The 21089-nt window shown below is 38.2% G+C and overlaps 2 protein-coding genes across 8 annotated transcripts in view; both read right to left on the reverse strand.

The window, feature by feature from the left end:
- Positions 1-787: 787 nt before the first annotated feature.
- LOC128571959 (cytochrome c oxidase assembly protein COX18, mitochondrial) lies at positions 788-10015 on the reverse strand. Of its 3 annotated transcripts, none has more exons than XM_053572734.1 (6): positions 9566-10015; positions 8014-8114; positions 6161-6324; positions 5552-5673; positions 3960-4067; positions 788-1161 (listed from the first exon to the last, which is right to left on the reverse strand). In XM_053572734.1, exons 1-6 carry the CDS (start codon positions 9884-9886, stop codon positions 988-990), a joined length of 990 nt encoding a protein of 329 aa, XP_053428709.1. In that variant the 5' UTR covers positions 9887-10015; the 3' UTR covers positions 788-987. The 3 variants fall into 3 exon arrangements, with proteins under 3 accessions (XP_053428709.1, XP_053428055.1, XP_053429327.1); XM_053572080.1 differs by having other exon boundaries at positions 5552-5676; XM_053573352.1 differs by lacking the exon at positions 5552-5673.
- A 6004-nt stretch (positions 10016-16019) lies between these two features.
- ANKRD17 (ankyrin repeat domain 17) overlaps positions 16020-21089 on the reverse strand; it is a 150622-nt gene continuing 145552 nt past the window's right edge. For all 5 annotated transcript variants that reach the window (XM_053574394.1, XM_053577367.1, XM_053576604.1 and 2 more), the window contains 4 exons: positions 18429-18677; positions 17754-17929; positions 17310-17474; positions 16020-16624 (listed from right to left, as the gene is read on the reverse strand). In XM_053574394.1, the coding sequence (XP_053430369.1) occupies positions 16565-16624; positions 17310-17474; positions 17754-17929; positions 18429-18677 (650 nt within the window). In that variant the 3' untranslated portion in view covers positions 16020-16564. The remainder of the gene's footprint in view (positions 16625-17309; positions 17475-17753; positions 17930-18428; positions 18678-21089) is intronic.

Here is a 21089-nt window from a genome sequence, read left to right on the forward strand (position 1 = left end):
TCAGACTTATGTCACAGAAAAAGGAAGGTACACTTTCTACATCTCTCAGAGCAGGTCTGGGAGCGAGGCCCCCCACGCCAGGTGCCTGGACACACTGCACTACTGCATGGATTTTAAGTGTTATTTTCAGTATTGATTTTTTTCCAGTATCAATGTGTGTTCCACAAGAACAGTATTTCTTAAGCAGGAGTTGCCAGAAGACCTTCAGGGTGTCAGGGACGCTCCCAATAATGAGTCCTAGGGATTGTTCTGCAGAGAAAACCATAATAGCCTTTTATCAGGTGCTCAAATAGGTCAATAATCATCCCTACCTCTAAAACTTGAAGATCACCTTACTGAATTCGCCTATTTTCCAAGCTTCTATGTGTGAAGTATTTAGTATAATTCGACATCATTCAGTCTCTAACTCTGTTCTTCGAAGTTCTAAGGCCCCTAAGAAGTGTAATTTTATAAACAGGGGTAGACATTTTGGTTCCACCTTAATACTCTTTTAGAATTAAACATATAGCTGGGTACAGAGGCTCACACCTATAATCCTAGCACTCCAGGAGACCAAAGTGAGGAGCTTGCCTGAATTCAGGAATTTGAGACCAGCCTGAGCAAGAGTGAGACCCCGAGATAATGTTTCTACTAAAATAGAAAAACTAGCCAGGCGTAGTGACAGGTGCCTGTAGTCCCGCCTATTCGGGAGGCTGAGGCAAGAGGATTGCTTAAGCCCAGGAGTCTGAGGTTGCAGTGAGCTATGACACCACAGTCCCCTACCAAGGACACACAGTCAGACTGTCTAAAAAAAAAATTAAACATACTACATTTGTAGCACTTGAAAGATTTAATTATGTTCAGAAATACCTGAATTTACATATCAACTTAGAATATTTCATTTAGTCCATGATTTTAAACAAAGGCAAATTAAATAATACTGGAATCTCTACACACATGAAGGTGATAGTGACACTTGTAACTGCTTGAAAATTACTGAAATATATGTCATTTTTTGGAAATGATCTTGGCATAAAGAGCAGCTAATAGGTCTTTATAAGGAGTTTCTGAATCTGACTTGGTCAGTGGTATTCTGCAAAGTCGGCGAAATCCAGGAGAACGCAGCAGCAAGTTCTGTGAAAGGCCCATGATGCTGGAGCACAGCCAGTAGAGAGCAAGTGACTACAAAGAAAAGACATGAATGTCAGCACCATTTTGCAAGGACACCATGGTCCAGAGGCAGGCAGGCAACGAAAACCAAAACAACCATCTCTGTAAATACAAGCCCGGCAGGACTAAGCAGGACCGGCAGCAGCTGTTAGTCCCCTAATGGACCTGACAGACAAGAGAAGCAAAAAGTTAGGTACATACGGCAGAACGTAGTGACAGAAGGAGCTCCCCAGCAGAGGCCCAAGAGAGCGCTCACTTCCCATCTCTGGTAACTAAGAGGACTTTGTCACCACTATGAGTCCTGGCAAGCTGCTTATCCTGAAGGTGGGACACTCGGGCGCGGCCATTTATAACACCAAACACAGCCCCCCTCAACCTTATTCTTCCCCACATAGTTGTCTATCTTCAAAGTTTGTCTCAGTAATGTTTCTCTGGTCAGGGATGCATTTTCTTTGGCTTCTGAGACACACAGTCTCAGGAGTATTTCAACTTCTTTGTATTAACATCCAGACTATTTATTTAGGTCTTTGACTGAGTTCCATAGTCTTTCAAAATGCTCTTACACATACACTGGTTCCAAATTTTTCTTTGACATCAGAAGGTAATTGAACCCTACAAGCAAAACCATGTAGTTCCTGAGTCCAAGTGATAAGAGTCAAACTGCCCAAGTTTGAATCCTATTTGCCATTTAAGTAAATTATTTTTATTTCTTTTTTTTTTTTTTTTAGACAGAGTCTCACTCTGTCACCCGGGGTAGAGTACTGTGGCTTCACAGCTTGCAGCAACCTCAAACTCTTGGGCTCAAGAGATCCTCTTGCCTCAGCCTCCCCAGTACAGGTGCCTATCACCATGCCTGGCTAATTGTAGAGATGGGGGTGTCACTCTTATTCAGGCTGGTCTCAAATTCCTGAGTTCACGCCATCTATTCGCTTGGCCTCCCAGAGTGCTAAGATTACAGGTGTGAGCCACCGTGCCTAGCGGTGTAAGATGTTTTTCTTGTTTCAGTTTCCTCATCTTATAAAATGGGGACAGTAGCTATCTCTGCCTCAGAGGACTGTAGTGACAATTAAGTGAGATGGCTCATGGAGAGCAGCACACAGTTGTGGCCCACATCCAACACCTGTGTTTGTCAGCTGTGCTGAAGTCAGTCTTTAGGGGCAGGAAGTATTATAGCACATCCTCGAAGGAGATTAGCACAACAGTTAAGAGCAGGAGCCATACTGCCTGGATGTGTGTTAGGACTGTCATTTAACAGCAAATGACCTTGGGTTAGTCATTTAATCTCCCTGTGTCTCCGTTTCCTCCACATTGAAGTGAGGACTGTAACAGTGCCTCCCTCACTGCACGGCAGTAGAACTCCGTTAGATGATACACATTAGCCATTTAAAACAGGGCTTGGCCCAAAGTCAACATTGAAAAATATTAGATATTATTATTACCTGACTTATCTACCAAACAAAAAAGTACCTGAGTGCAACTACGGCAAACCATCAGCTGCCATCTAATTATCAACCCCTTTCCTTAGTAACCAAATCCTGATTTTTAGCTGGGTACGTTCGTTGCTACCTAACAAAGACTCTCTTTCTTTACCTCTTCTGCAGTGACGCAAGGCCACACAACGATGAAGTCACCACCGCTGACTGGTGGGACATCAGGCAGGCTCCTGAACAGGAGGTGACTGCACCCAAAGCAGCCGTGTCATTCCTGCAAGGTAACATGTTCCAGCAGTCGTTATGACCACGGCCTGTGGCCTTGACGGCAAAAATCTCAGCCTGTGCGTAACAGAGTAGAAAGAAAGAGCAGGCTGGGTCTCTCATGCTTTCACAGACTTGCCACACCACCCCCAAACTACCTGCTTTGAATTTCTATATTGGAGAGAATAAATAAATTTGGTTATTTATGGCACTGTTTTAGATATTTGTTAGTCACTTTGAACCCACTCACTTACTAAAAGGTCATAGCCCCTACATGATTACACCCGTGGGGTGAAAACGAGTGCCATGACAGGCACTTGACGTTACTTGCATCATTTCTCACGACATTATGATGTCTGTGTCAGAGATAAATGATTTTACAAAGGACTCATGGCAATATTATATCCAGTGAAAGCTTAGAAGAGATTTTCATGCCAGAAACAATTCTTTAGATTCCTAGAAAACTGCTATGAAGTACAACCCTGACTACTAAAAACAACTAGATTCTACTTTACGCTCTGCGCGTCGGCTCTGAGGAAAACCAGAGATATCCTGGAGACAGCTTTTACTCAGCAACTTTTAAAGTATTAGTGGAAAAATGCAAATTGAAGTAACTGCAATTATAACCATTTCTTTTCTCCATTTCTAGCATAAGTTTAATTAGGCATAAACAGAGACAAGTGTACCTACCATATAGGCCCATTCTGAGGTTAAATAATATGGTATGTGAACCCATATGAGCTTAGCACAAAGTTTTGTTTCTTTCTTAAATGCTAAATTTCTTGGTCCAGTCTATGTAGGCAGCAATAATTCAATGTATTAATCAAACAAAGCAAATACTGTGCCCATGATATTATGAAAGATACTTTGCAAGACAAAAAAAGCAGAAAAAAAGGAGTTTGATTTAGAGAAAGAGTTAAGGCACATTCACATAAAAGAAGATTAACCAAGTGCCCAAAACAGTCAGTGTTATTTGGTGAAAGAGACAGTAGATTATTTATCATACAAACTCTGAAGTCAGTAAGGGAGCTCAGTAAACAGTCCGAGCACCAGCCAGCGCAGGCTCAGGGCAGGGAGGTCCAGCACACACCACACACAGCGGTGGTGCTCACTCACCGAAGGGACTGTCGCGGCCACTGGAATCATCAACACTGACACTCCACGGACACAGTAGGTGACGTACGTCTGAAAACGAGATATTCCAATTCTCTGTAGAGCAAAAATCTAAAGGGGTAGAAGACATACAGACACAATAATTATTAAAATACATATTAAATCAGTAAGGTTTAAAATACAAACTGATTTTTGACAGGCTGCCACCTCTACTTTTATAAAAGCAAAAAAAGTTAAATGACTGATGGATAATTTTTTTTTTTTGAGGTAGGGTCTGGCTGATGTTGCCCAGGCTGGTCTCCAACTTCTGAGCTTGAGGAATCCTCCTGCCTTAGCTTCCCAAATAGCTGGGATGAGTGTGCACCTGGTTTGAACATCTCTTAAAAAACTTAATTGTGCACTATTCTTAAATGGAGCTTTTTAAATACTTGTTACCAAAAAACACGGGGCAATGATTCATATATAGTACCTACCTTCAAGGGATTCTTCAAGTTTTATGTAAGAATTCTGCATAATTATTACCATCAAGATTATAACTCTTTGAGTCAAACTACCTAGTTTCACATGTAAATCTTGCATTTTTGGCGGCTATGCAACTTTTCTTTGCCTCACTTTCTCTACCTTAAAAGGGACTAAAAATAATACCAAGCTTACAGGATTATTCTAAAAATTAAATTAGCTGATTCATATAAATTGCTCATTCCAATGCTGGCACATAGTATAAGAAAGAATGAGCTTTTACATATCAGTCTTTAGATGGTACGAAAGACTAGAACAGAGGGTTGACATCAATTCACCGTGACCTTGTGTTGATCTACCGGATAGTCATTGACTACCAACCACAGAGAACTGAGGGGCTCTCACAAAACACATCTGGATACATGTGAAGTCTTTCCTCAAGAAACTTTCACTTGAGACCTTACATTTCCCAGTATAATAGATTAGTGGACAGGAAGTCTGTGAGACTGTAACTGAGGTAAATCATGTTGAGTCCAGTTGAGTCCACGTTCTATTCAGAGTCTTAGAACAACTTGTTATGAAATCATAGGCTTTATGTCACTGTTCAGGCCTGCACCTGCATGTACACTACACACATACATGAAATCACAGGCACATTCTCCCTACACTGTTGAGGACAGCACCAAGGGATGAAGGCTGAATGTCGGACAGGTCATACTTCACATGTATGTGGTTTTCCCACTTCATCTTTTAAAGGCCATAAGCAAGAACGTAACAGTGAGGTACGATGTTCCCTGTCTAGAAAATCAAATATTAAACACATAAGCAAAACACCACTTTATTGTGGGAATAAAATTAGTTAATAGACTTCATTGATGGGGCATGTTAATTAATCACACAACTGTATATATTACATTGTTTTCAGAATAATTTTAAGGCTGAAAAAGACTTTGAAAGTGTTCTTATTCAGTGCTCTTATTTTAATTATGAGAGTTCTGATGTGGGACAAGAAACTAAAGAGTGTCAATACTAGTTCAGAGGAATTTCCACCAACTCAAACATAACGTATATTTGATGTTAGAACAAAAATCCCCATGATTTTTAATGGCAAACAAATTTCATTAAAAACCACTGACCTCCACTATTAATAAGTTGACAACACCAACAGAGACAGGGAGAATCCAAGTGGAATCCAGAGCAGTAAGGTCAGGAAACCATAGGATCCCACCGTTAGCCAACTGCTCCTGAACAGAAAAACCTGCTGAAACAGTTTTATAAAGAAAGTAACAGAAGTCCTAAAAATAGCAGAGAAAAATATACAAGTAGTTGCCAATTCTAATAAGGTGTCCTTTACACTAAAGATTTGCCCTGGATTTATTCAGGTTAGTTTCATGCGCAACTTTTTTCTTCAACACAAAACACCAGTCTGTGAACAGTTACAGGTTTTGAATTTTTACACTTAAAAATCTGTCAAATTCTAGGGCGGCGCCTGTGGCTCAAAGGGATAGGGCGCCAGTCCCAAATGCTGGAGGTGGTGGGTTCAAACCCAGCCTCGGCCAAAAACCACATAAAAAAAAAAAAAAAAAGAAGAAAAGAAAAGCGGAAAAAAAAAATTTGTCAAATTCTATTCTTTTGTAAAGAACACATAGTAAACGTATTCTAATTATGAAAAGTATGGTTTCTTTTGGAGTACAAGGACACGTTAGAGAACTTACTTGGGAGAAACAGCGCTTTCTATCAATTACCTTCTGAATGTGCTGCTCCTGTGCTCAAATTCCGGAGAGCAACAGACATGAAGATCCACATTGGAAGCTGGATCCAGACCAGCACAGTGGCTTTGAAAGGGTGGCAGTTATCCCGAACATACAGCTCTGAAACAAACCTCCTCATATGCTTTAGATAAGTGAGCCTACATTGAGGGAAGGGAGAAGAGAAAATGTCATTTAACTATTAATTGTGCCTTATCCGCATGGCACAAATAAATCCCTGCTGTGGTTACTGGCTAAAGGATTTGAGTAGGGGTGTTAGTAGTCACGCTGTGTTAAGGGACTGCCTAAACCAAGGGGACTGCCTCTCAAACTCTACAGCAACACACACAAACCGCATAGCAGTCTGACAGGTCAGATGCTGCCGAGTACAGGCTTTGTCCCTGGAGGTCCTGAGCCAATGAAGCTTCAACCGAGGAAATTTTACTACTGACATGGTATGATCTCAATTAATATTAAAAATATTGAAGCTAAAAGTATAATTTACTTAAATCTCTTCACTGCAGACAACCATAATCACTAAATCTCTGAATATGCCTTTTGTAGTTATGTGGTTTTTGTCTTATTTATACTCTTAGCCTGCCAAAATGATCTCTGTTTTTCAATCAATTCTTCCGCAAAGACTTTTAAAGTCTGTTTCTCTATTAACTATATTAGTTACTCCTATTTTTGCCTGAGGTCTTACTTCCCAAACTGTAGTCTCCTTGAAGGGAAAGTGCTGAATCTTACTCACCTTTAAATATCTTGCACATTATGTATGACACAGGCATTCAATACTTTTGCAAACTTTAATCAAAAAACCCCACAAAAAAACAAAACACAAATCAGACTTCCACAACTGGTTACCACCTCTAGGAACACTGTATTTATCACCAGTGTAGACAGCCCACTTTCTGGGCTGTAGACCTGACAAACTCCCTTTCACCACTCAAGACTCAGTACTACTGAAAAATGAAGGAAGCCTCAGATATATCTTTCTACAAAACCACTCATCCATGCACAGACGTATCCGGACAGTCACCCTGCCCAGTCGTGTGAGCGAGTGCCGCGTGTCTCGTCTAGGCTGCTTTTATAATCCAGGTGAGCAGCTACTGATTCGAGTTTTTTTTTTTGGTTTTGGCCTATGGCTGTAGTTTTCAGATTGCTCTGATCAGTAAAATTTCAAAAGTACAGGTTTGTCAACTTACTGAACACTCACAATCTAGTGAGAATCAGTTGGGAAAGTGAACAAACAGCAGCTTAGGGGATTGAAGCAGGAGGATGTAGAAGTTCCCAGTGAATGGCTACAGGCATCACTGGGTATAGGCAAGCACTCTCAGACAAGGATTCTCTAAGGCATATAACTGCACAGGACAACCACGCTGATGGACAGCACCTTGGCTATCCAAGTGCTTCTACTGCAGCTCTCAGGATTTCTGCCTTCCCTTTCCTGTAGCTTACTGTACATGGATCTTTTCAAAAGGGTCAGGTTTGTGAACAGCCTACATTTGCTGACCAGTATCACAACAAAATGGCAAAGAATCTTCATCCTGTGAGGGCTTCCCTGACTTTCCTGATGACCTGGCTTCTTAAATGTAATCTTACGTACTTAATTCACCACCATAGTTACTTTATTCTAAGTCTGTCTTTTCAGGGATCTACTCTTCTTTGTCTCTTTCTTTGTTTTCAGTCCCGTATACAACACTGTCATGCCACACAGTGACTTACTAAAATGTGAAAGAGCAAAATAACTACTGTCAAAGCTACAGAAGGCTCAAGTCCATAATTAACATCATTATTTACACATTATAAATTCATTCATTCATAGCCTTATCTGCAAAGAATTACCTTACCTGGCAACTCTTTTAGACCACCCCAACTGATTTGCACGAATTGCAATTTCTTGGTTAAGATGCCTGGCAATGTTTTTTATTTCTGGCTGCAGATTTTCCACCTAGCTAAAGAAAAAGTAGAATTTGTTAAGAGCACATAAAGAACTGTTATTCATACTCACTCAAAATTTTACTATCTATTTCCTCAACACATTTAAAACTCTGGTCTACTGACCATGTCAAGAAACCTTAAATCCGGCTTGGTGCCTGTAGCACAGTGATTACAGCACCTGCCACATACAAGGAGGGTGGCGGGTTCAAACCCATCCCAGACCAGCTAAAAAACTGCAACAAAAAAATAGCTGGGTGCTGTGATGGGCACCTGTAGTCCCAGCTATTTGGAAGGCTGAGGCAAGAGAATCACTTAAGCCCAAGAGTTTGAGGTTGCTGTGAGCTGTGATGCCACAGCACTCTACTGAGGGCAACAAAGTAAGACTGTCTCAAAAAAAAAAAAAAGAAAAAGAAAGAAACCTTAAATCCAAGCATAAGATGTTTATTGGGTTAAAATGTCCTCAATCACAACCAAATTCAAATGGTACACTAAGCTATGTGAACCTAGGCAAGTAATTTAGCTTCTAAAATCCTACTGCCAAAAAATAAATAAAATAAAATACCAAAAAAATGAAAATAAAAAATAAAATCCTGTTGCCTCACCTATATACAATAATAGCACCTACTTCACAGGGTTGTAAGGATTAAAAGAAAACTGCATCCTGGGTTTTGCTACTTGATCCCTAGATTTCCTGGTAATATAAACGGAGGGAACAGCAGTCTATTAGAGTCTTTATTAGAGTCTAATAGTCACAAAAGAAAAAAATTAAAAACTGCCTTTATTCCTGCTCTGTGCTAAATCTTTATGTACAGTAGCTCACCGCCTTAATGCTGCTGTTTCCTCTTTTGCGTCTGTTTTTTTTCTTAATAATCATAACCTGAAAACATGAAAGCCGCTATTTTTGAAATCTCACAGTTCAGTAATTCCCTGTTTTCAAAGCACTTTAACCCTTATTAGCTGATTTGATCTCTTAACACTGTGAAATAGGCACGTAAAATAATGCTATCCCGATTCCAAGGACAAGAGAATAAAGCACTAAAGTGACTGCTTGAACGTGGGCAGGCGTGGATAAGAAATCAAGTTCACCAACTATTAACTTAGTAGTTTTTCCTTATATGAAAGATGTTGCAGACATACCAGCTGTTAAAACTATTAAGACGGTAATTCTATAGGTTTCTCCACACAATTTCTTCTGCGAGATTCCTTTGTCTCAATTCTCTCTAGAGCAAGTTTAGTAACCGCTTGAGTTTCTAGTACAGACCAGCAAGGCAAACGAAATGAGGTTCATGTGTCATCAAGCATCTCTTACTTAACACATCCGATGCTAGTCACGCTTTTGAGCAAGTAAGTGGTGGCGATTAACGTTAAGCTCCGGGTAGGTAGCACAGGGGGCCGTAAACCTGGGTGGACACCACCCTTCCTCCCCACAGGGGCGTGCGCGCACAGTTCAGGGCCGCTCACCTGGGCCAGAATGTAGTGCTGGTAGGCGGCCAAGGGCAGCGTAACGGCGCCGCGCAAGGCCACGGTAGTGAGCAAAATGCTGCCCCACCAGGGCAGGCCAGCGGCTACGTGAGCGCTGAGCAGCACTTGCTCCGCGCCCCGCACCGGCGCCGACGCGGCCAGGGCCTCGTACCAGCCGCCGGCGCCCGCTGCAGTGCCTGAGGCCGCCGCCCACACCGGGAGGGCAGGGCGCTGGAGGCCCAGCACACGCGGCAGGCCCCCAGCCCTAAGCTGCGCAGCAGGCAGTGTCCGCAGCCACCGGCCGCCGAGCCGGCTCAGCATATCTGGGCCGCCACAAACTTCAGCACGTGGACCCGGTAGACCAGGCACCAGCGCGGGTCCGCTCGGGCCGCCACGCGCCTACGTCTACGCCCTAGAGCCCGCCTGCCGCAGAGAATGATCTTCTCAGACAAGCCGGTGACGTCATGTGTCGCACAGGAAATTACGCAAAGGGAAGTCCGCCTTTACCACGCGGCATTGGGTAAGCCTACTGCGCACCCGCGGAACTTTCACGCGGAGACTGAACCGGAACTGCGGAGCCGGAGGCGGGTCAGCGGTTGTACGCCGGGCGGGTGCGCTCCACTGGGAGTTCGGCTTGTAAACTTAGTCTTCCGCGTATGTTATTTCCGTTGTTTTTGATCGAAGCTGATCGTGTCATTTGTAGTGGAATTAAGCTCGTGGATGGGTTTTCTGACCAGAAGCTGGTCTCCCACCTTTTTCTGTATCCGCTGTAGATGTAGTGCCTAATGCCGGCTTGGAGAGGAGCGTGTTTTTAACTGAGGCTGAGTATAGACCCTTTATTGCAGTTGTTATTTTCAACTCTACCTGCAAACTGAGTTTCTTTGCTGTTTTATCAATTCCATTAGAAATATAAAAGCCCTGCTGTGTCACCTAGCTGGAGTAAAGTGGTACAATCATAACTCACAGCACCTTCCAACTCATGAGCTCCAGCAGTCCTGTGTCAGCCTCCTAAGTAGCTCACCACAACCAAGCTAATTTTTTTTTAATTAAGTCTTTTGCATATAGATCATAAATACATTCATGCCAATTTCAGCGTGTTGATTATTTGTACAAACTGGAGTGTTTACATCATACTAATCAATATAGCTTTCACCTCATTTACCCAATTATAACATTAGGACATTTGTGCTGTACACATGATAGATCCAACTTGTACTTGCAATGTGCTCCATAGTTGTGGTCCCCCTACTATCCCTCCCACCCCCTCATTTTAAGAAAAAATAATATATATATATTTTTTTTGAGACAGGGTCTCACTGTCTTGCCCAGGCTGGTCTGGAACTCCTGGCCTCATGATCCTCCTGCCTCAGCCTCTCCAAGCGTTCCCCAGGTCACATGCGTGAGCCACTGTACCTGGCTAAAAATCTTATATTATGGTAATAAAAGATTACCCTCTCCTGATTTAACGGGAATTATCACAGTAATTCACCATATTATTAGTACAATGAATTCTTTACTTAGACCTACTCATATCCTATATAAGCTTTAAAGAGCTGAACAGCAGCATTACATGTATTCTGGTTAAAAGTAATACAACCAATCTATGTGGTCTATTTAGGTTTTCGTTATGAGTTACTGCTAACAGCAAATAAACTGGAATGACATGGAGCGGTTTCCTCAGAGAAGGGTCATCCCTAGACATAAAATGTGCTGAGGAGTAAAACATTGGTTTCTGAAAAGGAGGCCTCCAACAAATGTTGGGTAATGTCAAACTACAGTGACTTTTCCTTACTTCACTGCACCTGAACCAAGCATACCAGCTAAGCTTTTACTCTAAATTCTGGAAGTCATCTTCCTTCAAAACTGGCTGTTAAGTCCATGTTATGAACTTTTTATGTGTTTAAACCCATCACAATATATGCTGTATGTAGACTTTTTAAAAATGAAAACGCCTATTAATTTACCTATCCATTAAGTTAGAAAAGAAGCAACCAATTTACCAACTACCAAAGTGGAAATAAATTCAGTTTTAAGTAGACATTTTCTTCACATAAAACTTGTGGGGGTAAAGAAATGCCATCCATGCTACTGCATACCATCCTTCCAGAGAACTGTTAGATTCAGAAATTAGCCCTTTCACACTGGCACTGAGCTTAGGGACTCTAAACTTTTAAGATTCAAGAGACAGAGTAGTAGTATGAAAGTATAAACCAAACCCTTAAACTAAAGATCCGTATTTATGCATTCACTGTTCATAATCTAAACCAAGAGGGTTTTTTGGTTATCTTTATTATGCTATTATTATTATTGTTATAGCAACCTGAACAGATAAACCCAAGAGTTTTAAAGTTTTTTTTCAAAATTGTTAAGACTTTGTTCTGTGGAGCTACATTAGGAGTTAGGATTGGCATCTTCTCAACAACTGTAGGTCCACCTTTTTGCTACATAACCTAGTCACGTATTATATTTGCCTCTTAAGTATCTTAAGTTTGAATATTGTGATCTAAATAAAATTTATGATTAATTTCTGCTAATTTCATATATAGATGAGTATGAACATTTTTGCGTGTCCTACTAAAAACACATTTCTTAATCCACACACTTGCTATCTGCTTAGTAGAGAATGTTGAAGTATTTGTCAATCATAAAGCTCAACACAAAAGTAAAGTATTGTCACTAATGTGTAGGTAGGTACTGTTTATCCAACATTGTAGTGACTTGTATCTTTTGAGTTGCAGAGTAAACAATGAGGTACAAATTATGAGTAAACCAACTGAAAACATTTGTCAACACTTTGCAAATGAATTTGTGCAACATAATAAAACATTTTTAAAAGTTTGACATTTACAACTAGCTTATTCCTGTCTTTAATATTAGTTATGTCAAGTTTTTTCTCAACTTTATTTAAATTCTTTAAAAATAGAGACTATATATTATCTTTCTACAGTCTCTGAAATTCCTATCGAGGTGATGAGCAGAAGACTGGAGCTTGTGATGTACTGTTTTTATGTCCTCTTATAATTCATACATTGAAACCCTACTCTCCAGTTTGATGATAGTACGTACCTGGAGGTGGGGCCTTGGGACGTAGGAAAGAAGGGTAGAGCTTTCATGAATTGGATCCCATATAAGAAGGGATAAAAAGATACGAGCTCTGCCCCATGTGAAGAAATAGACTAAGAGTATTCAAAATTTGAATACAAGCTCTCATTATCATGTATGTGTAGATTTCTCATTTCCTAAATAATGCCTTCTGAAATCAGATTTAGGCTTATTTCTTTTTCCTTCTTATTTAAGAAATGGCCTTTCAAAACCAAAGCTACCTAATGTACAATTACCTTTTTTCCTCTTTATTAAAAAATATCTGCATGTCATGTCTTATCATTGATTTTCAAGTATTGGACATAAAAAGTTGGCTTATGTTTTTCAAAAGTGTGAAGTTATTTAAAGTAAAAGTCTAATGTGAAACCTCTTATAACAGATATTAATCCTGTACTTGGTTGCATTATAAAGGATTTTTGTCAAAACCACAATGGTAATTTTTCCCTATACTCATCCAAAATTCAACTTATTTTTACAATCAAAGTGTACAATATAGTCTTACTAAAGCACTAAAGGTGCTCTCATCTTAAAATTAGTCACCTGAATTAATGAGATGACATGACTTCTTCATGTAAGCATTTATCAGTGGGATGTGTACTTCCAAAGAGATTCAGGACCATCCAGAACTTAAAAAAGTCTGAAACACCTGGACACATCTCAGCACATTGATAGAAGGGAGCACTGAGGCTATCTTACAGTGATTAACAAGTCAATCAGTTCTTATCATGATTTGCTTATACAGTGATTTGAAAATTTAATATTTAAAAGAATGTTTTGGTATGCTTCAAATGTTCTGTAATACCAGATTTGTGGAAATGAGAACATTTTTGAAAAACATAAAAGTCAAAATAGAATTAAGGATCTGAAGGTTTTGTGATCTCGAACTTTCCTATTTAGTCAAACATTTTGTACTGTTTTAAAAATAAAATGAATAACGGAGTATTCAAAATAACATTTGTGAAATGTGTATGTCTGGTAACTAAGTCAAAAGACAGGAGAAAAATGACTGTAAGTATAGTAACTTACCAAAAAATTAATTTTATTTACTAACAAAAATGATTTTACTTTATGGTAATGGGAAACAGAAAGGGGCATTTCTTTTCAATAATGTAAATACTGATTTCAGTTTTGGGAAATATATTGATTATTTTGAATTATGTGTTGAAAAGGCAGGAAATGAGCATTTTGTTGGGAATGAGAATCATCTCTAAGATGATTAGAGAGTAGTATAAACAGATTACACAATAGGGGTTGTAACTATTTTGGGAAACTAACCCAAGTGTTATTTTCCAAGAGTTAAATCACTGCTTAAAAGAATGAGAGAAAATGACATCATGTAGTCTGCCTATACAGATACCACATACTTTCAAAAAGAAAAAAAAAAAAAAAAGGACCTGCATGGTCTCAAAAACTTATGTTTTTTTTATTATTCAAATAAAAATGCAATGCATTACATCCGAAATATAAAAAACGTATTTGAAAAAATGTTCCTGGTACAGACTTCTTAAACCATGGCATTGTACTAAACAAGCCTGATCCCAAAAACTAAATATGGAGCATTCCAACCTATACCCCCTTGTCCCACAGTTTTGAAGTCAAGAAAATACAGGGTTTTTCACCCTCTCCTCTTTTCTAGTAAGACACTCTAACAAATTCAGTGTTATAAAACAACACAACTCATGTGTTGTAATAAATATTGTGTAGTACCTGTACTCCAGCAGGATTATCTAAAATAGAAAACCCTAGTTAACACAGGAGAGAATTAAAAAAAAATAGAGAATTTTTTGGCAAAAGTCATATATAAAATACTCTGTTAAATAACATTGTTACACCCCTTTCTTAGTAAAGTGCAACGATTTTATTTCATAATTATATTTGTAGGATATTTTTAGCTCTTCCCTTAAATTTGGACATATTAAACATAGGTAGAAAAACAAATTTATATATATATATATATTTTTTTTTTTTTTGTAGAGACAGAGTCTCACTTTATGGCCCTCGGTAGAGTGCCATGGCCTCACACAGCTCACAGCAACCTCCAACTCCTGGGCTTAAGTGATTCTCTTGCCTCAGCCTCCCGAGTAGCTGGGACTACAGGCGCCCACCACAACACCCAGCTATTTTTTGGTTGCAGTTTGGCCGGGGCCGGGTTTGAACTCGTCAACCTGGGTATATGGGGCCGGCGCCTTACCGACTGAGCCACAGGCGCCACCCAAATTTATATATTTTAAGACAACCTCCTAAACTAAAAGAGATGAGTGTACTGTTTATATAAATTTGTGGATAGGTTTGAAAAATCATCTTTATCAGGCTAAGAGTCGAGATATCATTTCATGTACTTGAACAGGCAAGGAACCATATTAATATGGTCAATGGGGTAATTCATCTTAATTTTAGTTAATGTTTATGTTTTAACCAGTGTGCAATTTACATCTAATTTTAAAAAAAAGGCAAATTGATGCCTTCAAATAAAGACAAGTGATTACTTCACTTATGCTTTCTTTTACATTTCAACCATATAATTTATTTTTCCATGAGACAGGGCAGGACACACATTCTTCTTGGACACATTACTGTTTATTGTTTCAAGTGGATGGAATATATAAATCCTACTGAGTCATTTAGTGTGGCCCTGTATCTTATATAAACAGGTGAAATGGAGACTTTATATTGTAATCTGTGTGTTCATGTATCTATTATAAATTGTCTTAGTGACAAATGTAAAATTTCTTTTATCACTTGGCTCAAGTTAGCTGTTGATCCTTTTCACTGACAATATACTAGTGTAAAAAGCAAGAAGCCTTTAAAATTGAAGAAAGAAAAAAGATATTTCCCACTAAATTCATGAAAATTGAAATTATCTTGATTCTTATGACTGGGAAGCCCCTGTATTAAGAATCAATATTATCCAATATAAAACAGTACATTGAGTTGTTTAATAATAAACAGTATATTAAGAGCTTGGATATGCTGACTGGGAACCATGATGGCCTTTCAGAGAATCTAAACATTTTTATAATTAGCTGGTGATGACGAAGATGCTTCATTTCTCTATAATAACAGCCATTAAAGTGAAAAATCTTTACAATTTTTTTTCACTATCAGCAAGAGTATTTTACTGGTATTAGTGGTAAAGATAAGGACAAAAGAGTGAAGAGATAAGTGTGTGTTAGTTTTGAAAGTGTGAAAAGGTGATAAAAAGACATGAAAAAGTCAGAAATTTCTTCTATATGTGCCTTGCTACAAATAAACCCAAAGAGAGCAAGGTGGGTATTTAGAAGCCATTGTAGGGAAACATCCAGTGATAATGCCCATTATTTTACTTTATACTTAAATTACACAAGTAGAAAAGTTATGCTTATTAATAGTTTAATGTATGAAGGAAACATCCAGATTTCTGAATATGAAGGTACATATCTCACATTAATTTAAGTCTACATAAAGTAGAGCCTCTATACTGACATATTGAAATTTACTTTCTGCTTTGCCTTTTCTGTTATGTAAACAATTGTACATTTATTTGCCATTCTAAAACTTCAGGATCAAGTTTACATAATTTTGCTAAATTTCCGTGTTTGCTCAGAAGCAGTTTACAGTACTAAAACCAACCGGCCAAAGAACAGCTTCAACAGAAAGTTATGTCCAAAGGGGAAGAGGGAAAAGAAAAAAAGAAAAATGGTAAGAAAAATGCTAACTAAGGTAAAACGGATGATGATGGGGAATGGGCAGTCACAAATGTTCACAGAAAATAGGTCAGTTAGTAAGTTCTTCTGCAAAAAGCCTACACACTTCAGTCAAGCACATCAGTAGAATGATTTGGGAGCATAAATTGTTTTTCGGCCACTTGTGATTTCCTCTCAATGAAAAGGAATATGCAGGCTAACAAGCTGATCCTCATCACCCAAGCTGGTTCATATGCACGCTGTTCATGTGGGGTGCCCAGGGTCCAGTCCACACCTATAAAACACAGAGCATGCTTTTTATTAGATGTGAATTTAACATACATCTGATTAAAATAAAACTCTTAAACTAAGAAAGTATTCTTAGTGTCTATGGACTAAAACACCTAAATCTTATCCAATTTGGAATGTACTAAAATAGAATAGGAAAAAACAAGGATAAAACCACTTTGATCTATTGCTTCCAACCTTCTTATCCCTCAAACAGCATCTGATTTATCATCATTTAAAAACATCATTACCTGAGAACATACAGATTTCTGTTTATAGAAGGAAAAATAAGTCAGTGATATCATACATATGCCAAAATAAGTAAAATATATATACAACCATTTCTGTGAATTTTCAGGTTAATTATACCATATATACAGGTCTGGCATTTACAGTACTTTTAATAAATTCTGATGTATAAAATTATATTATATGATAATCACTTTGCAAATTAAAATCTTTCATGTGGTATCTGCTACCCAATAGAATATATAAAGCCTTTCATAATTTTAGTCCCAAACCACTACCATTGGTACCAATTCCCATATCCCTCTGCTATGTTTCGGCTATATTAAATTTCCCTCTATTTCTTAAACTGCCTGAATTCACCATACTTTCTATCACGATTTACCCATATCCTACCTCTCTCTGCATTTCATAAACACTGAATGTTTGTTCACTGAATTCCTTACCGTTTGAGGGCCGTTATTTTCTGTGGAGCTTGAAACCATCTTTATCAGTGAGTTCCAAGAGGGGTCTGCAGCATGAGGGCCATTGAATATGGGTCCCCCAGCACCATCTGGGATAGGAGCTACTGGAGGAAGCATTGCATTCCCATACACAGAAAAAGGCATACCCTTAAAACAGGAGCAAACGAAGATTAACATCCAAGTCACTGTCTGCTTTTCCTAATATAATCAGTAGCCTTAAAATTAATATTGGAAACCCAGCTCATTCTTAGAATATATAAATTATCTAAGGAATCTAAAAAATATTTTCCATTGTATGATTTCTTTTAACAATAGATTATACAGAAGCATACTACTTCCAAAATATTTTGGTTAAAGGGGAAAAGAAACCCTCCCCCTCAATCAATGGGCCAAAACAATGAAAATGAGTATTTAAATGAGCATTACCCCGACTTTAGGAAAGTCCATGTAACCTGCAGGAACGTGCTGATGGAATGTAGCAGAAGGAGTTACAATCCCTGTATCTCGCTCCATTGCTTGATGCTGTGAAAATACTCCTGGATCAGACATTGGTCTGTGAATCATAGGATTTCCCATCCCAGGGTTACACCAGTCTACTTTGTCTGATGGAAAGCAAAGAGGCAGAAACAAAAATTGATAATATTTAAAATCAAAAAACAAAATAAAATTTTATTTTTGTACTATTTTCCACATTGAATTGTGAATTATTTCACAATAATGGCCTATTTTTATATATTTGCAGCTGTGTTTGTAGGTAGTGACATAATAGTAATAATGAAATAATCTAAACACTTTGTATTACAAAACAAAAGAAAAAAGCTAAGATAAAAACCTAAAGTGCCTCAAAGACAACATTAACGTCCCATAATATGGTGAAATAAAGAAAAGATGTTTGTATTAGACTTATTTTCAGAAAGCAACGACGAATAAATGCAACGGGAGAGATCCTGAGAACAGAACTCTCTTAAAAAGAAGTGATTAAATAGTCAATACAAAAAACAGGAAGATAGATCTTTCAAAAATGACTGAAAGTTAAATACTGTTTACATTATAATTAAAAGCACAAACTTAGATTCTGGTAAGAAAGACAGCATATCCTACCTTGATTGCCACCAATCCCTTCAAAGGACCAGATGCCACTATGCCCTACTGATGTTGACAAATTGCTCCCAATAACAGATGGGGCTGAAGTTCCAGTTTGCCTGATACGTGCAGAACGTTCAGTCCCTATAGGAACTGGAACTTTCCTGTCCTGAGAGACATTGCTGGGCTTTTCTGACCCTAAGGGTACTGATGATGGGGCAGGAGATGGGGCACGGACTCCAGAGGACACTGACTGTGCAGAAGAATCTGGAGAAAAGATATTTTGAAACAGAATACAGGTCATTTATATAACTTGTAATTTTATAAAACTAAATCTTAAATTCCTTTGTGTAAACTTAAAAATTGATGCATAATAGATGTACATGGTTTTAAAGTACATGTGACAATTTACAACATCATGTAATTTGTGAAAATCAAACCAGTATACTTGGGATATCCATCACCTTAAATATTTGTCTTTTCTTTATGGTAGCAGATCCATTCAAATTCTTGTAGCTATTCTGAAATATACCAAATCTTAAGAACAAAATCAGAAGATATCTTAAATATGCATTCTCAGAGGAAAAAAAATGTAAGAGTAATGCTTAAGTAAAAAATTACGCATATTTAAAATCTAGTTAAAGTTCATAATTTAGAGGTAAATGTCAATGCTGCAAGACAGTCAACTGCCCGTGTAATAAACCTAAACTCTGACTTTTTCTTTTTTTTTTTGGAGATGGGGGTGTTAGCCTAACTTACCTCAACCTCGAACTTGTGGGTTTAAGCAATTCTCTTGCCTTAGCCTCTAGAGTAGCTGAGACTATAGGTGCCCACCACAGTGCTGGGCTAACTTTTCTTTTTTTTTTTTTTTTTTTTTTCAGAGAGACAGGGTCTCTCTCTCCCTCAGGCTGGTCTCAAACTCTAGGCCTAAAACGACTCCCCCACCTTTGCCTCCCCAAATGCTAGGATGACAGGTGTGAGCCACTGCACACAGCCTAATATTTAAATTAATTAACCTTCGACACTAAGTAAATTATAACACCAGAGCAATAAGAAGACAATGTTTAAAATAAAAGCGAACAAAAACAAAATGAAGGTGGGAAAAATCACCACCTATACTACATATATTCCTTGGAAACCTGCTCTTTCATATGTCATGAGGGAAAAATAAGGGTATTAAGGTTTCTAATAATTTGGAAAATTTAGTTTAAGGGGGGAAAAAAAGGATCTTTAAATCAGGACTTTACAGAACCTTATATATGCTGAACATTGCCCAAGATTGCATTATCTTGTGGATGCGCCACAGGACATGTTTCTCGTAATGACAACATCTAAGCTGTACTTATCAAACCAAGGTAGAGTTCTTATTTAATACAGTCAATTTGAGAGCATTCATTAGTGAGTCAATATCTTTACGTGTTATTGAAAAACAAAAAAACTTAAAAGTATGCTTCATGTGAAAAGTTTAAATATTAAGCACATTTAAATTTAAATGGTATAAATGGGAGAGGTACATGAAGATCAAATATCAAAACATTCCTGCAGATCCATAAATTCTTCATAACTGCCTAACTGTATGACCCACACAGCATTTAACAATATTTTCCATTTAACTATTTAACCATTTAAGTTTGCATCAGAATGTTTAATAGATTTGCAAGACCGACCTACCTATTTTTACACACACACACACATGCACACACACACACACGCACACACACACACACACACGCAGGGTGCTTCTATTTCTAAGGTATTGTTTAGGGGGAAATTGGAAGAAAAAAAGAGCCATGCTATTAGCCAGAATATGCTGCAAAACAGATTTCCCACACATATTTAGAATTACATTGAGCTGGCAATCAATTCCATCTTACTAGTCCTTGTGGAGGTCTATTTTGATTAAAAAGATACATCTCAATGAGTTGAATGAGTTGTAGTGACTATTAACTAAAAAGAATTAATATGAAAATACTGTATAAATTATAACTTATTATATATAAATATTGGCATTACTGGGGCACAAAAACATAAAACATATGGGCTTGTTATCAATAAAAGTAAAGCAGGAAAACTATTCTCCTCTAGTGAAAAATTAAATTTTCTTTCCTGTGGTTATACATTAACATTACCAGGATTTACTTTTAATAAATTATATGAAAATAGAAAAGCACTGGTGTATTTTAAAGCAATTATATATATTTTTGAATTCATAAAATTTTCACCTTACGCTGCAACAAGAGGAACAGTGACAGCAACACCGGTTTGGGTTCCTCCCACATCCCAACATAAAAACAAAGCCACTGAGTTAGCAAAGCCAAAACCCACGGATAAACATCAACAACAAAACAAAGTGTCCAAATGAATCCACACATTTAAGTGAATAGGGACAATTCACCACAGTTACAAGACTCACGTGGTCTCAGTACCCGTGTGGAAGGAAGCAATGGAGAATCCTCCAGACCTAAGAACAGAACAGGAGAATCTCAAAACAGTCTGAGAAACTCAAGGAAAAGGAGAGTATGCAAATCTGAGAACAACAGGTAAAACTAGGGCGGTTCTGCCTACACCCGTTATGTGGGTAATTGTAAGGAGTGCCCTAATAAGGTGTGAAGAAGCTGAAACACTTTGGGCCCTACAGACCCTCAAAACTACCTGCTGATGCCTCCTTCCTAGGACAAA

This window comes from Nycticebus coucang, chromosome 1 (genome assembly GCF_027406575.1).
Source record: "Nycticebus coucang isolate mNycCou1 chromosome 1, mNycCou1.pri, whole genome shotgun sequence".
NCBI classification, from domain to species: Eukaryota; Metazoa; Chordata; class Mammalia; order Primates; family Lorisidae; genus Nycticebus; species Nycticebus coucang.